At 55.9% G+C, this 15,492-nt stretch overlaps 1 protein-coding gene across 1 annotated transcript in view; it reads left to right on the top strand.

Annotated features, from left to right (window-relative positions):
- The first annotated feature begins 8,322 nt into the window (after positions 1 to 8,322).
- mvp (major vault protein) overlaps positions 8,323 to 15,492 on the top strand; it is a 33,513-nt gene continuing 26,343 nt past the window's right edge. Inside the window, 2 exon segments of the mRNA XM_055631354.1 lie at positions 8,323 to 8,478; positions 10,970 to 11,146. Of these exon segments, the coding sequence (XP_055487329.1) occupies positions 8,323 to 8,478; positions 10,970 to 11,146 (333 nt within the window).

Genomic DNA, 15,492 nt, shown 5'->3' with positions numbered 1-15,492 from the left:
AGGAAGAGGGGAGGAAGAGCCAAAGATTCCCCCTGAAGGACCGACTGGGAGACAGAGGGAGATTGAGAAAGTCCCCAGGCCTGGAAAAGGGAGAGCCTGCAAAGACACTCTCCCTTTCAAAACAAGATATCTCTTATTGGGAGAGAGCCTAGAGAGGGGAAGCCCTTGAGAAGCCTGAGAGTCTTCCCCTGAAGGAGAGGTGGGGGGGAGGGCAATCTCTCCCTGAGAGGCAGGGAAGGAGGACTCTCCCCCTAAGGAGACCCCTCTGGATCCAATCTGAGAGGCTCTGGAGAGAGAAACTATACCCCCTGGTAGTTTGTTCCTCTCGGGAGGAGGGGGTTTCCTCCCTCAGTAGTTTCCAGGGGATTAGGAGAGGACCCCCTGAGCCTCGACCAATCCCACTTTTAGATTTTGCAAAGTCTCTCCCTCAGCACCATCTCCCCCCAAGCAGCCCCCCCCCAAGCCATGCAAACTCCACCCCTGCAGGAAGAGATGAAACCCGAGTCCCAAAAGCAAAGGTCACCCTTACACCCCTTTTCAATCAGTTTCAACTACACATCTCCTCAGAAACAAGAGAGGAAAGTGTGTAAACAGAAGATGGGGAAGGGGGGAGGAGGAGAGGACCACCAGAACCCTCTGTCCTTCCCCCCTGTTTGAGGCGCAGAAGTGGGGGGAAGACCATGAGACCCCCAGGGGATAGAGGGGGGAATCTGATAGGAAGGGGAGGCGTAAGAGAGGGAGAGATGAGATACAACAGAGGGGGGAGGGTGAGGGGGAATCTTCACCCCTCTGGAGGGGAGGGAGGTGAAGGGGAGGCAGAGAAGGGGAGAAGAGGAGGGGAGAGGTGTCAGAGATGAGGAGAGAGAGGGAGTTCAGAGAGAGAGGGAGGAGGAGGAGAGGGAACCAGAGGAGAGTCAGGTTCTGGAGAGAGAGGAAGAAATCAGAGAGAGGGAGAGAGAGTGAGAGAGGAGGAAAAGAGTCCCTCTGGAGCACTCTTGTGGTTGGAGAGAACACTCTTCTCTTCTCCCTTCTCTCTCTCTCTCTTGAAGGCCCATCAAGAAGTTGAGAGAGTTCAGGTGAGGGGAGGGGAGAAGGGAGAAGAGAGAGAGAGAAAAAAGGAGGAGAGGGGGGGGGAGGGAGAATGAGAGGAGAGGGGAGAGAGGAGGGAGGAGAGAAGGAGAGGGGAGGGAGAGGAGGGGAGAGAGAGAGGAGAGAGAGAGGAGAGGGGAGAGGAGAGAAAGAGGAGAGAGGAGAGGGGAGGGAGAGGAGAGAGGAAAGAGAGGAGGGGAGAGAGGAGAGAGGGACAGGAGGGGAGGGGGAGGAGAGAGGAGGGAGGAAGAGAGTGGGAGAGAGAGAGAGGAGAAGAGGGGAGCATGAGGGAGAGGGAGAGAGAGGGGGAGAGAGATGAGGAGGATTGGGAGAGAGAGAGGGAGGAAGAGATAAATGATGCTTTCTAAAGGGAGGGAGAAATGGAGAGGAGGAGGAGAAACCTCCTCTCCCTCTCCCCATTACTCTGGGGGGAGAGGAGGGGAGAGAGAGGGGGGTGAGGGAGGGGAGAGAGAAAGGAGGAGAAGGACAAGAGGGGGGAGGAGAGAGAGGCCATTCGGCCCCTCCAAAGTCAGCACCATTCGGGAGAGAAGGAAGAAGAAGGACATATGGGAGAGCCCAAGGGGGAGAAATCGACCCTGAGAGGAACCCGGAGAGGGAGAGTGGAGAATCCGGGGGGATCTTCCGAGGAGCCAAAGGAGAGTGAAAGAATTCTCTCCAGAGAGAGGCCTCCAAGGAGAGGGGAGGAGGGATTCAATATTCCACCTCCAGGGGGAGGGAGAAATGAAGGGGGGAGAGGGGGAGAGACAAGGAGGGGGAATAATGGCGGGAGGGGGGAAGAGGGGGAGGGTGGAGGTGGGGAAGGGAGGAGAGAAGGGGAGGAGAAGTGAGGGAAGGAGGTGGAAGGGAGGAGGGGGCTATTGGAACGGGGGATGGGGTCAGTGAGGAGAGAGGGGAGAGAGGGAAGGAGGGAGGAGGAGGGAAGGGAAGGAGAAAGGACACGGAGAGGAGGGGGGAGAGGGGGGAGGAGAGGGGAAGAGAGAGGAGGGAGGAGAGGGGAGGGGAGAGGAGAGAGGGGAGGGGGGGGGGGGGGAGAGGGGGGAGGGAGGGGGAGGGGAAGAAGGAGGGGGCGGGGAGAAAGGGGAAGAGGAGAGGAGGGGAGAAGGGAAAAGGTGGGGAGAGGGAGAAAGACAGAGGGGAAACGAAAGGAAGGAAAGGGAGGGAAGAGAGGAGAAGAGAGGGAGGAGGGGGAGGAGGAGACTCTAAGGAGGGGAGAGGAGAGGGGAAGGGAGGAGGGGGAGGGGAAGGAATCAGGAGAGGGAGCTCCAGGGGAGGAGATAAGAAGGAGAGGAGAGGAGAGGTGTCCTATCTTTTAGGGGAGAGAAGGAGAGAGAGGGAGGTGGACCGGGGGTGAGAGGAGAGGGGAGAGGGGGGGAGAAAAGGGGGAGGAGGGAAAGAAAGGAGAGGACTTCTCTCCTAAAAGAGGAGAGGGGGGGAAGGAGGCGGTGAAGGGGGTGAGTGGGAGAAGGAGAGGACTTGAGAGGGAAAGAGAGAGGAGGGGGGGAGGAGGGGAGGGGGGGAGGAGGGGGAGAGAGAGAGGGGAGGGGAGAGGGGGAGAGAGGGAAGGAGGAGAAGGGGAGAGGAAAAGAGGAGAGAGGAGGGGGGAAAGGGAGGAGGGGAGAGAGGGAGGAGGAGAAGGGAGGGGCAGGAGGAGGAGGGAAGAGGAGAGAGGGGAGGGGGAGGATTGGAGAGGAGGGGAGAGGGGAAGTGAAAGGGAGAGAGAGGAGGAGAGGAGAGGGAGGAAAAGGGGGAGGAGAGGAGAAGGGGAGGAAAGGGAGAAAAAGAAGAAGGAGAAGAGAAGGGGGAGGGGGAAGATAGGAGGGGAGAAGGGAGGAGAGGTTGAAGGGGGGAAGGGGAGAGGGGCGGGAGGAGAGAAGGGAGAGAGGAGGGGAGAGGAGGAGAAGAAGGAGAGGGTGAGGGGGGAGGGGAAAGGAAGAGGAGGGAGAAAGGGGAGGGGAGAGAGGGGGAGGAGGAGGGAGGCGGAGGGGAGGGTGGAAGAGGGGAAGAGGGGAAAGAAAGAGAGAGGAGGGAAGAGGAGAGAAAGGGGTGAAGAAAGGGAGAAAGAGGACCTCTAGGGTGAGAGTAGGGGGAGTAGTTTCGAAGGGATGAGAGAAAGGGAGGAAAATGGGAGCAAGAGAGGGGAAGGAGGGGGAGGAGAGGGGAGAAAGGAATTCTGGGAGAGGGGCCTTCCCTCTCCCTCAAGGAAGAGGCAGGAGGGCAGAGCAAGAGAGAGCCAGGAGGGAAGGGGGGGAGAAAGGAAAGGGATTTTTCAATAAAGGGAGAGGGGAAAAAAAGGGAGGGGGAGAAATGAGGGGTTAGGAGAGGAGGGATTAGGGGACAAAGGAGGGTCGGGGATAGAGGAGGGACGAGGGAGAGGAGGGGGGGGGGAGAGGGAGGGGAAGGGAGAAGGGGAGGGAGGGAAGGGGGGAGAGGGGCGGGGGGAGAGAGGAGGGGAGGAAAGAGAGGGAGGGGGAGAAAGGCAGAGGGAGAAAAGAAGGGAGAGAGAGAGAAGAGGGGAGAGAGAGAGGTGGGGAGAGAGGGGGAGGGAGAGAAGAGAGAGAGGGAGAGGGGAGAGAGGAGAGGAGGAAGGAGAGAGAGAAGGAGAAGGAGGAGGAGAAAGGAGGGGAGAGAGAACGAGAGGAGGGGAGGAGAGAGAGGGGAGAGGCGAGGAGAGGAGAGGGAGGAGAGGGGGGGAAGGGGAGAGAGGGGGGAGGAGAGGAAGGAAGGTCAGAGAGGAGGTAGAGGAGACAGAGGAGGAGAGGGAGGAGAGAGAGGGGGGGGAGAGGGAAGGAGAGGGAGAGAGGAGAGAGAGAGGAGAGAGGAGGAGAGAGAAAGGGGAAGAGAGGAGAGAGAGAGGAGAGTGGAGGAGAGAGAGAGGAGAGGAGAGAGAGAGGAGAGAGAGGAGGAGAGGGGAAGAGAGAAAGGAGGAAGAGGAATAGGGGAGAGGAGAGAGGAGAGGAGGGAGAGAGGAGAGAGGGGGAGAGAGCGGGGAGAGGAAGGAGGAGAGGGAGAGAGAGGGAGGGAGGAGAAGAGGAGGAGGGGAGAGAGGGGGCAGGAGAGAAAGAAAGAGGGAAAGAGAGAGAGGGGAGAGAGGAGAGGGAGAAGAGGGAGGAGAGAGAGTGAGGAGGGGGAAGAGAGAGGAGGAGGAGGGAGGGAGAAGAGGAAGAGGAGAAGGAAGAAAGGAGAGAGAGGGGAGGAGGAGAGAGGAGAGGAGGGGAGATAGAAGGGAGGGGAGGGAGGAGAGAGGGAGAGGGGAGGGAGGAGGGAAGGAGAGAGAGGAGAGGAGAGGGAGGAGAGGGGAAGAGGAGAGGAGAGGAGGAAGACAGAGAGAGAGGGAGATGGAGAGGAGAGGAGAGAGAGAGAGGAGAAAAGAGAGAGATGAGGAGAAGGAGAAAGAGGGGGAGGGAGAGAGAGAAAGGGGGGCTGAGGAGAGGGGAGGAGGAGAGAAGAGGAGGAGAGGAAGTAGAGAGATGAGGGAGGAAGAGAGGGGAAGGAGGGAAGAGAGGAAGAATTTTGAGTGGAGGGAAGAGGAGGTGAGGAGAGAGAGAGAGGGTGGGGGGGGAAGAGAGGAGAGGGAGGATAAGAGAGAGAGGAAGAGGGAGGAGGGGGAGAGGGGAGGAGAGAGGGGAAGAAGGAGAGAGGGGAGAGGAGAGGGAGGGGGGAGGGGGAGGGAGGGGAGAGGGAGAAGGGTGGAGAAGGAGAGGGGAAGAGAGAAGGAAGGGGAGAAGAAAGAATGGAGGGGAGAGGGGCGAGGAAAAAAGAAGGGAAGGAAGAGGAGAGAGAAGAAGAGAGGAGACAGAAGAAAAAGAGAAAGAGAGAGAGAGGAGAGGCGAGGAAACTCTCGCGAGAAGAGGGGGGGAAAAAGGAGGGAGATTCAGAGAGAAGAGGAAGAGAGAAGAGGGAGAGGAGAGGAGAAAGAGAGAGAGAAGAGAGGGAGAGGAGAAAAGAAGGGAGAGGGAGAGGGGGAGGGGGGGAGAGAGCGGAGGGGAGAGAGGGGGGAGGAGAGGAGAAAGAGGAAGGGAGAGGGGGAGAGGAGGGAGAAGAGAGGAGAGGAGAGGAGGAAAGAGGGAGGGGAGAGAGAGAAGGGGAGGAAGAGAGAGGGAGGAGGGAAGGGGGGAGGGGGAGAAAAGAGGGGAGGGGAAGAAGGAGAGGAGAGAGAGAGGGGGGGAGGGGGGAAGAGGAGGAAAAGAGAGAGGAGAGAGGAGGGAGAGAGGGAAGAGAGGAGGAGGAAGAAGGGAGAGGAGAGGGGGAGGGAGAGGAGAGAGAGGGAGGAGGAGGAGAGAGGAGGAGGAGAAGAGAGGGGAAAGAGGGAAGAGGGAGAGAGAGAGAGAGAGGGAGGAAGAGGGAGGGATGAAGAGAGATGTGAGAGGAGAGAGAGAAGGAGAGAGTGAGAGATGAGGAGAGAGGAGGACAGAAAGGGAGAGAGAGAGGAAGGTGAGAGAGGGAGAGAGGAAGAGAGAAGATGGAAAGAGAGAGGAGGAGAGAAGAGAGAAAGAGAGAAGAGAGGGGAGATTGAGGATAGGAGAAGAAGAAAGGGAGGAGGAGAGAAGGAGGAGAGAGAGAAAAGGAGAGAGAGAGGAGAGGGGATAGGAGAGGGGAGGAGAAGGAGAAGAGGGGGGAGAGGAGAAGAATAGAGAGGGGAGAGGAGGGAGAGAGGAGAGGAGAGGAGGAGGTAAGAAGAGGAGAGAGGCAGAGAGGAGAGGAGGAGGAGAAAGAGCCAGAGAAGAGGAGGGGAGAAGGAGAGGAGAGAGAGGGGGGAAGAAGATCCCCCAGAGGGAGAGAGATAGGAGGGGAAGAGAGAGGGAGGGAGGAGGAAGAGAAAGAGAGAGGGGAGAGGGAGAGAGAGGGAGAGGAAAGGGGAGGGAGAGAGGGGAGGAGGAGGAGAGAGAGAAAGGAGGAGGGAGAGGAGGCGGAGAGAGAGAAGAGAGGGGATAGAGAGATAGGGGAGAGGAGAAGGAGGAGAGGAGAATAAGAGAGAGAGAAGAGAGAGAGAAGAGGGAGAAGATAGGAGAGGAGAGGAGAGAAGGGAAGAGAGGAGAGGAGAGGAAGAGGGAAGATAAAGGAGAAGAGAGGAGAGGGAGAGAGGGGGAGGGAGGGGAGGGGAGGGGAGAGAGAAGGAGAGAGAGAGGAGAGAAAGAGAGAGAGAGAGGAGGGGAGAGGCAGAGTAGAGGAGAGAGAGGAGAGAAGAGGGAGAAGATTAGAGGAGAGGAGATGAGAGGGAGAGAGGGGAAGGAGAGGGAGAGGGGAGAAGGAAGGAGAGGAGAGGAGGAGAGAGGAGAGGGGAAGAGAGGGGAGAGGGAGGGAGAGAGGGAAGGAGAGAGAGAGAGGAAAGGGGAGAGAGGGAGTAGGATGGAAGGAGGGAAGGAGAAAGAGAGAGAGAGGGAGAGAGGGAGCGAGAAAGAATTGCAAATATATATATATAGAGAGGGAAGGGGAGAGGGGGGAGAGGAGAGGGGAGAGAGGGAGGAGAGGAGGGAGAGGAGAGGAGAGGAGAGAAGAGGGAGAGGGAGAGGGATGGGAGGAGAGGGAGAGGGAGAGAGAGGAGAGGAGAGAGAGAGGGAGGGAGGAGAGGGAGACAGAGAGAAGGGGGATAGGTGAGAGACGGAAGAGAGGGGAGAGGGAGGGGGGAGGGAAGGGGGAAGAGAGGAGAGGGAGAGGAGAGAAAGAGAGGGAGAGGAGGGAGAGGTCCTCTCAGGAGAGATAGAGGAGAGGAAGAGAGAGGGAGAGGAGAGAGAAAGAGCGAGGAGAGGCGGGGAGAGGGAGGAGAGGAAGAGGAGAGGAGGAGGGGAGGAGGAGAGGAGGAGGAGAAGAGAGGGGAGACCCAGGAGAGAAAGAGAGAGGGGAGAAAGAGAGGGAGAAGGAGGAGAGAGAGAGGAGAGGAGAGGAGAGGAGAGAGAAAAGAGGGAAGAGGGACAGGAGAAAGGGAGAGGAAACGAGAGAGAGAGAAGGAGAGGAGAGAATAGGAGGAGAGAGGAGAGAGATCTAGAGAGAGAGGAGGAGAGAGGGAACTTCGGAAGGGAGAGAGGGAGAGAGAGATCCTCTCTCAGGAGGGAGGGGGAAGGAGAGAGAGAGGAGAGGAGGGAGGAGGAGAGAGAGAGGAGGGGGAGGAGAGGAGAGGAGAAGAGAGAGGGGGAGAGATGGAGAGTATCATTATTTTCCCGGAGAGAGGGAGAGGAAGAGGGGAGGAGAGGAAGGAGAATAGAGAGAGGAAGGGGAGGAGAGGGAGAAGAGGAGAGGGGAAGAGGAGAGGAGAGGAAAGAGGAAATTCCCAGAGAGAAGAGGAGGATCACTCCTTTTTCTCAGAAAGAGAGAGGAGAACAAGAAGAGGAGAGCCGAGAGGAGAGGGAGAGGAGAGGAGAGAGAGGTGGAGAAAGAAGGAGGCTCCGAGAAGAGGAGGCCGAAGAGAGGGAAGAGAAGGGATCTTCTGTGGAGGGGAGGGGAGGAGAAGGGAAGAGAGACTGGAAACAAGTGGTCCCCGCTTGGAGAGAGAGGGGGAAAGAGAATTCAGGAGAGAAGATGCTGGGAAGGAGGGAGATCTCCTAGAGGAGAGAGGAGAGAGGAGGAGGGAGAGGAAGAGAAGAATGAGAAGAGGGAGAGAAGAGAGAGAGAGAGAGGGGAGAGGAGAAGAGAGAGGAGAGGAGGAGAGAGAGGACTGGAGGAGAGAGGAGAAGGGGAGAGAGAAAGGGAAGAGAGGGGAGGAGAGGGCTGGAGGAAGGAGGAGAGAGAGGGAGAGAGGAGAGATCGGAGAGGAGAGGAGAGGGAGGAGGAGAGAGGAGGAGAGGAAGGAGAGGAGACGACGAGGGGAGAATCTTAGGAGAGGGGAGGAGAAGGAGGGAGTCAGGGGGGGCTCTCAAATGAGGGGAGGAGGAACTCTACTCCCCAAGTAATCCCTATCTCCAACAGGGAGGGCTCTATCTTCCCCTCTCTCCTTCCCCCCTCCTCTCTCTTTTCCTCTCAGGGGGGGTTCCCTTTCCCCTCTCTCTTCTCCCCCTCACTCCATCTACATCTTCCCTCTCTCTCCTCCCTCCCTTTCTTCCTTACTCTCTCCATTCTCCCTCCTCTCCTCTCCCCCTCCCTATACTCTCCCCTCCTCCTTTACCCCTTTCAGTGAGTCAGAGACAGTCCTCTCACCCTTATCCCCTTCCTCTTCCCGCAGGCTTTCATCTACCATGGTCTTATCTCCTCCCTCTCATCCAGTTCTCTTTTCCTAACAGCATGGTGAATCTGACGCTCCCTAGAACTCCTTCCTACTATCCTCTCGAACTTTTTGACCGGGACCAGTTTGCCAAGTCTCCTCTTCCGTCACGGAGACAGGAGGTCCGTCTGCATCAGGACCCCTTCCCCCTCTACCCTGGCGAGAGGCTCGGACAGGTAGGGGTACCCCTCCCCTCTCTCGAAGTCTCTCCCTCCCCCCGTTTCCCCTCCGCCTATCTCTTTCTCTCTCTCCCCCCCACTCTCTCCCCCTCTCGAAGTTGCCCATTCTGCCTTCTCTTTCTTTACCTCGTTCCCTCTCTCTCCGTCTCTCCCCCTCCCCCTTTCTCTCTCTTTTGTTCTTTATCTCTTTATTTCCCTCTCTCTCCTTCTCCCCATCTATTTATCTTTTCTTTCTCTCTATTTCTCTTTCTCCCCTTCTCCCCGTCTATTCTCTTCTTTTCTCTCTCTCTCTACCCCCTCTCTTTCTCTCCTATCTCTCTCTCCTCTCTTTCTCTTTCCTATCTCTTCCCTTTCTCTTATCTCTTCTCCCTCTCCTCCTCTTTCTCTTCTCTATCTCTCTCCTCTTCATTCTTTCTCTCCTTCTCTCTCTCTCTTCATTCTATTTCTCTCTTCTTCTCCTCATTTCTCCTTATCTCCTCCTATCAGTCTTTTCGCTCTCTCTCTATTTCATTTCTCTCTCTCTCTCTTCTCTCTCCCTTCTCCCCTCTCTCCCTCTATCGCTCTCTCTTTCCCTTCTCTCTATCTCTCCCCCCTATCTCCTTCTATCTCTCTTCTACATCTCCTTTCTCTCCTTCTCCCCTATCTCTCTCTTTCTATCTCTCTATCTCCCTCTCCTCATCTTCTTCTTCTCCCCTTCTCCTCTCTCTCTTTCTCACTCTTTCATCCTCTCTATTCTATCTTTCTCTCTCATATCTCCCATCTTCTCTCTTTTCTTGCCCCTCTCTCTTTCTTCCCGTCCCTCCTCTTCTCTCCTTTCTTTTCTCTCTTTCTCCCACTCCCTCTCTTCCCTCCTCCTCTTCACTCACTTGGACCTCTCCACGTTCTCTCTCAGAGATTCTGCTCTCTCATCCTCTCTCCTATCCTCTCTCTCCTCCTCTCTCTCGCTACTTCATTCTTCCTTCTCCTTCTCTCCTCTCTCCATCTCTAATTTATCTCCTTCCTTTCTCTCTCTCTTTCACTCTTATCTCTCTTCTCTCCTCTATTTCTCTTTCTCTATCTTTCTATTTCATTCTTTATCTCCTGCTCCCCATCTATCTTTTCTCTCTCTCTATTTCTCCTTATCTCGTTCTCTCCTTCTCCCCTATTTCTCTTTTCTATCTCTCTATTTCATTGAAACATAGAAACATAGACAATAGGTGCAGGAGTAGAGGCCATTCGGCCCTTCGAGCCTGCACCATTCGCCATTCAATATGATCATGGCTGATCAATCCAACTCAGTATCCTGTACCTGCCTTCTCTCCATACCCCCTGATCCCTTTAGCCACAAGGGCCACATCTAACTCCCTCTTAAATATAGACAATGAACTGTGTGGCCTCGACTACCTTCTGTGGCAGAGAATTCCACAGATTCACCACTCTCTGTGTGGGGAAAAAAATGTTTTTCTCATCTCGGTCCTAAAAGATTTCCCCCTTATCCTTAAAACTTGATGATGGAGTTCACACTGTGACTGGCTACGCAGTCATGAGTATAGAGTGAGTACAGCAGGGGGATGAACACTCATTAGTATAGAGTGAGTACAGCAGGGGGCTGAGCACTCATGAGTATAGAGTGAGTACAGCAGGGGGCTGAGCACTCATGAGTATAGAGTGAGTACAGCAGGGGGCTGAGCACTCATGAGTATAGAGTGAGTACAGCAGGGGGCTGAGCACTCATTAGTATAGAGTGTGTACAGCAGGGGGCTGAGCCACCTTGTCCTGGACTTCCCCAACATCGGGAACAATCTTCCTGCATCTAGCCTGGATTATTTAAGTCTTCCTTAGTGAAAACAGAACCAAAGTAGTTATTCAATTGGTCTGCCATGTCCTTGTTCCCCATGATCAATTCACCTGTCTCTTATCCCTAAACTGTGTGTGTGTGTGTGGCCCCTTGTTCTGGACTTCCCCAACATCGGGAACAATCTTCCTGCATCTAGCCTGTCCAACCCCTTAAGAATTTTGTAAGTTTCTATAAGATTCCCCCCTCAATCTTCTAAATTCTAGCGAGTACAAGCCAAGTCTATCCAGTCTTTCTTCATAAGACAGTCCTGACATCCCAGGAATCAGTCTGGTGAACCTTCTCTGTACTCCCTCTATGGCAAGAATGTCCTTCCTCAGATTAGGAGACCAAAACTGTACGCAATACTCCAGGTGTGGTCTCACCAAGACCCTGTACAACTGCAGTAGAACCTCCCTGCTCCTAGACTCAACTCCTTTTGCTATGAATGCTAACATACCATTGGCTTTCTTCACTGCCTGCTGCACCTGCATGCCTACTTTCAATGAATCTCGCCTCACCTCTAATCCCGCTGAGTTACTCCAGTCGATCTTCGGTTTAAACCAGCATCTGCAGTTCCTTCGTAAACAAGCTCTCCCCCTCTCTCTCCATCTCCGAGTCACTCTCTCTCTGTCTCTCCTTCTCTCTCTCTCAGTCTCTCCCTCTCTCCTACAGCCAGCGACACCTCTACAAGTCGTGAAACCAAACACAGCTCTTCACCTCCAAGCCCAGCTGGACTATGAAGAAACAGCCGACAAGCATTTGGCAGGAGATGAATGGTTGTTCGAAGGCCCAGGTAACTTGCCCAACCTGCCCCCGTCTACACTAGTCCCACCCCGACCAACAGGCCCCATCTAACTAGTCCCACCCCGACCAACATGCCCCATCTACACTTGTTCCACCCCGACCAACATGCCCCATCTTCACTAGTCCCACCCCGACCAACATGCCCCATCTACACTAGTCCCACCCCGACCTAACATGCCCCATCTACACTAGTCCCACCCCGACCAACTTGCCCCATCTACACATGCCCCACCCTGACCAACATGCCCCCTCTACACTAGTTCCACCCCGACCAACATGCCCCGTCTACACTAGTCCCACCCCGACCAACATGCCCCGTCTACACTAGTCCCACCCCCCCCCACCAAACCCTGCCAATAGCCGTCTACACTAGTCCCACCCCGACCAAACATGCCCCGTCTACACTAGTCCCACCCCGACCAACATGCCCCGTCACACTAGTCCCACCCCGACCAACATGCCCCATCTACACTAGTCCCACCCCGAACCAACATGCCCCGTCTACACTACTCCCCCCACCCGACCAACATGCCCCATCTACACTAGTCCCACCCCGACCAACATGCCCCATCTACACTAGTCCCACCCCGACCCACGTGCCCCGTCCACCCTAGTCCCCCCCCCAACAACATGCCCCGTCTACACTACTAGTCCCACCCCGACCAACATGCCCATGACATCTACACTAGTCCCACCCCGACCAACATGCCCCGTCTACACAGTCAACACCCGACCGACCAACATGCCCCGTCTACACTAGTCCCACACCCCGACATTTTGCCATGCCCCGTCTACACTAGTCCCACCCCGACCAACATGCCCCGTCTACACTAGTCCCCCCCCGACCAACATGCCCCGTCTACACTAGTCCCCACCCCGACCAACATGCCCCGTCTACACTAGTCCCCTCCCCGACCAACATGCCCCTTCTTCACTAGTCCCCACCCCGACCAACATGCCCCGTCTACACTAGTCCCACCCCGACCAACATGCCCCGTCTACACTAGTCCCACCCCCACCCCGACCAACATGCACCATCTACACTAGTCCCACCCCGACCAAACATGCCCCATTTACACTAGTCCCACCCCGCCCACCATGCCCTATCTACACTCGTCCCACCCCGACCAACATGCCCCATCTACACTAGTCCCACCCCGACCAACATGCCCCGTCTACACTAGTCCCACCCCGACCAACATGCCCCGTCTACACTAGTCCCACCCCGACCAACATGCCCCGTCTACACTAGTCCCACCCCGACCAACATGCCCCATCTACCCTAGTCCCACCCCGACCAACATGACCCATCTACACTGTCCCACCCCGACCAACATGCCCCATCTACACTAGTCCCACCCGACCAACATGCCCCATCTACACTAGTCCCACCCCAACACCAACATGCCCCATCTACACTAGTCCCACCCTGACCAACATGCCCCATCTACACTAGTCCCACCCCGACCAACATGCCCCATCTACACTAGTCCCACCCCCCGACCAACACGCCCCGTCTACACTAGTCCCACCCCGACCAACATGCCCCGTCTACACTAGTCCCACCCCAGACCAACATGCCCCATCTACACTAGTCCCACCCCGACCAACATGCCCCATCTACACTAGTCCCACCCCGACCAACATGCCCCATCTACACTAGTCCCACCCTGACCAACATGCCCCATCTACACTAGTCCCACCCCCATGCCCCATCCAACCAACATGCCCCATCTACACTAGTCACACCCCGACCAACATGCCCCATCTACACTAGTCCCACCCCGACCAACATGTCCCATCTACACTAGTCCAACCCCGACCAACATGCCCCATCTACACTAGTCCCACCCCCGACCATGCCCCATCTACACTAGTCCCACCCCGACCAACATGACCCATCTACACTAGTCCCACCCCGACCAACATGCCCCTCTACACTAGTCCCACCCCGACCAACATGCCCCTTAGTCTACACTAGTCCCACCCCGACCAACATGCCCCATCTACACTAGTCCCACCCCGACCAACATGCCCCAATCTACACTAGTCCCACCCCGACCAACATGCCCTGCCTACACTAGTCCCACCCCGACCAACATGCCCCATCTACACTAGTCCCACCCCGACCAACATGCCCCATCTACACTAGTCCCACCCACCCCGACCAACATGCCCCGTCTACACTAGTCCCACCCCGACCAACATGCCCCGTCTACACTAGTCCCACCCCGACCAACATGCCCCGTCTACACTAGTCCCACCCCGACCAACATGCCCCGTCTACACTAGTCCCACCCCGACCAACATGCCCCATCTACACTAGTCCCCACCCCGACCAACATGCCCCGTCTACACTAGTCCCACCCCGACCAACATGCCCCGTCTACACTAGTCCCACCCCGACCAACATGCCCCGTCTACACTAGTCCCACCCCGACCAACATGCCCCTTCTACACTAGTCCTAGTCCCACCCCGACCAACATGCCCCGTCTACACTAGTCCCACCCCCCAACACCCCGTCATGCCCCTTCTACACTAGTCCCACCCAGACCAACAATCCCCATCTACACTACGCCCACCCCGACCAACATGCCCCGTCTACACTAGTCCCACCCCGACCAACATGCCCCGTCTACACTAGTCCCACCCCGACCAACATGCCCCATCTACACTACTAGTCCCACCCCCCCGACCAACATGCCCCATCTACACTAGTCCCCGACCCCGACCCCGACCAACATGCCCCATCTACACTAGTCCCATGCCGACTAACACATGCCCCATCTACACTAGTCCCACCCCGACCAACATGCCCCATCTACACACTAGTCCTAGTCCCACCCCGCCCGTCAACATGCCCCCCCGACCAACTACACTAGTCCCACACTAGTCCCACCCCCCGACCAACATGCCCCGTCTACACTAGTCCCACCCCGACCAACATGCCCCGTCTACACTAGTCCCACCAACATGCCCCGTATCTACACTAGTCGCCTAGTGTAGATGGGGCATGTTGGTCGGGGTTTGGACTAACATAGACAATGGGTGCAGGAGTAAAGGCCATTCGGCCCTTCGAGCCTGCACCATTCGCCATTCAATATGATCATGGCTGATCATCCAACTCAGTATCCTGTACCTGCCTTCTCTCCATACCCCCTGATCCCTTTAGCCACAAGGTACACATCTAACTCCCTCTTAAATATAGCCAATGAACTAAGTGGCCTCCACTACCTTCTGTGGCAGAGAATTCCACAGATTCACCACTCTCTGTGTGGGAAAAAAAATGTTTTCGACTTCCCCCTTATCCTTAAACTGTGTGTGTGACCCCTTGTCCTGGACTTCCCCAACATCGGGAACAATCTTCCTGCATCTAGCCTGGATTATTTATGTCTTCCTTAGTGAAAACAGAACCAAAGTAGTTATTCAATTGGTCTGCCATGTCCTTGTTCCCCATGATCAATTCACCTGTCTCTTATCCTTAAACTGTGTGTGTGTGGCCCCTTGTCCTGGACTTCCTCAACATCGGGAACAATCTTCCTGCATCTAGCCTGTCCAACCCCTTAGGAATTTTGTACGTTTCTATAAGATCCCCCCCCTCAATCTCCTAAATTCTAGCGAGTACAAGCCGAGTCTATCCAGTCTTTCTTCATATGAAAGTCCTGACATCCCAGGAATCAGTCTGGTGAACCTTCTCTGTACTCCCTCTATGGCAAGAATGTCTTTCCTCAGATTAGGAGACCAAAACTGTACGCAATACTCCAGGTGTGGTCTCACCAAGACCTTGTACAACTGCAGAAGGACCTCGGTCCGCAATAACCAAGCTGACCTCCCGGTGGCTCAGCACTACCTTCAACTCCCCCTCCCACTCCGTCTCCGACCGATCTCTGTCCTGGGTCACGCTCCATGGCCACATCAGCAGCAGAGCACCGGAATCTGGAGGAACAGCACCTCATATTCCGTTTGGGGGAGTCTGCATATCCCGGGGGCATCTATGAACATTGATTCCCCCAATTTTTTGTTAGTCCTTGTCTCCGTCTCCTCCCCTTCCTCAGGCCCCCCTGCTGTCTCCTCCCATCCCCCAGCCTTTCGGGCTCCTCCTCCTTTTCCCTTTCTTGTCCCCGCACACCCCACCCCCCGCCCCACTCAGTCCCCGAGGAAGGGTTGAGCCCGAAACGTTGCCTATTTCCTTCGCTCCATAGATGCTGCTGCAGACGCTGAGCTGAGTTTCTCCAGACTTTTTGTGTCTGCAGAGGACCTTTTTGCTCCTAGACTCAACTCTCCTCTTGTGTATGAAGGCCAACAGGGGACCCAAAACTGTACACAATACTCCAGGTGTGGTCTCACCAGGGCCATGTACAACTGAATAGACTAACTGGACTATCCAGTT

This window comes from Leucoraja erinacea, unplaced genomic scaffold (genome assembly GCF_028641065.1).
Source record: "Leucoraja erinacea ecotype New England unplaced genomic scaffold, Leri_hhj_1 Leri_727S, whole genome shotgun sequence".
Lineage (NCBI taxonomy): Eukaryota > Metazoa > Chordata > Chondrichthyes > Rajiformes > Rajidae > Leucoraja > Leucoraja erinaceus.
This window is presented reverse-complemented; position numbering and strand designations above follow the sequence as displayed.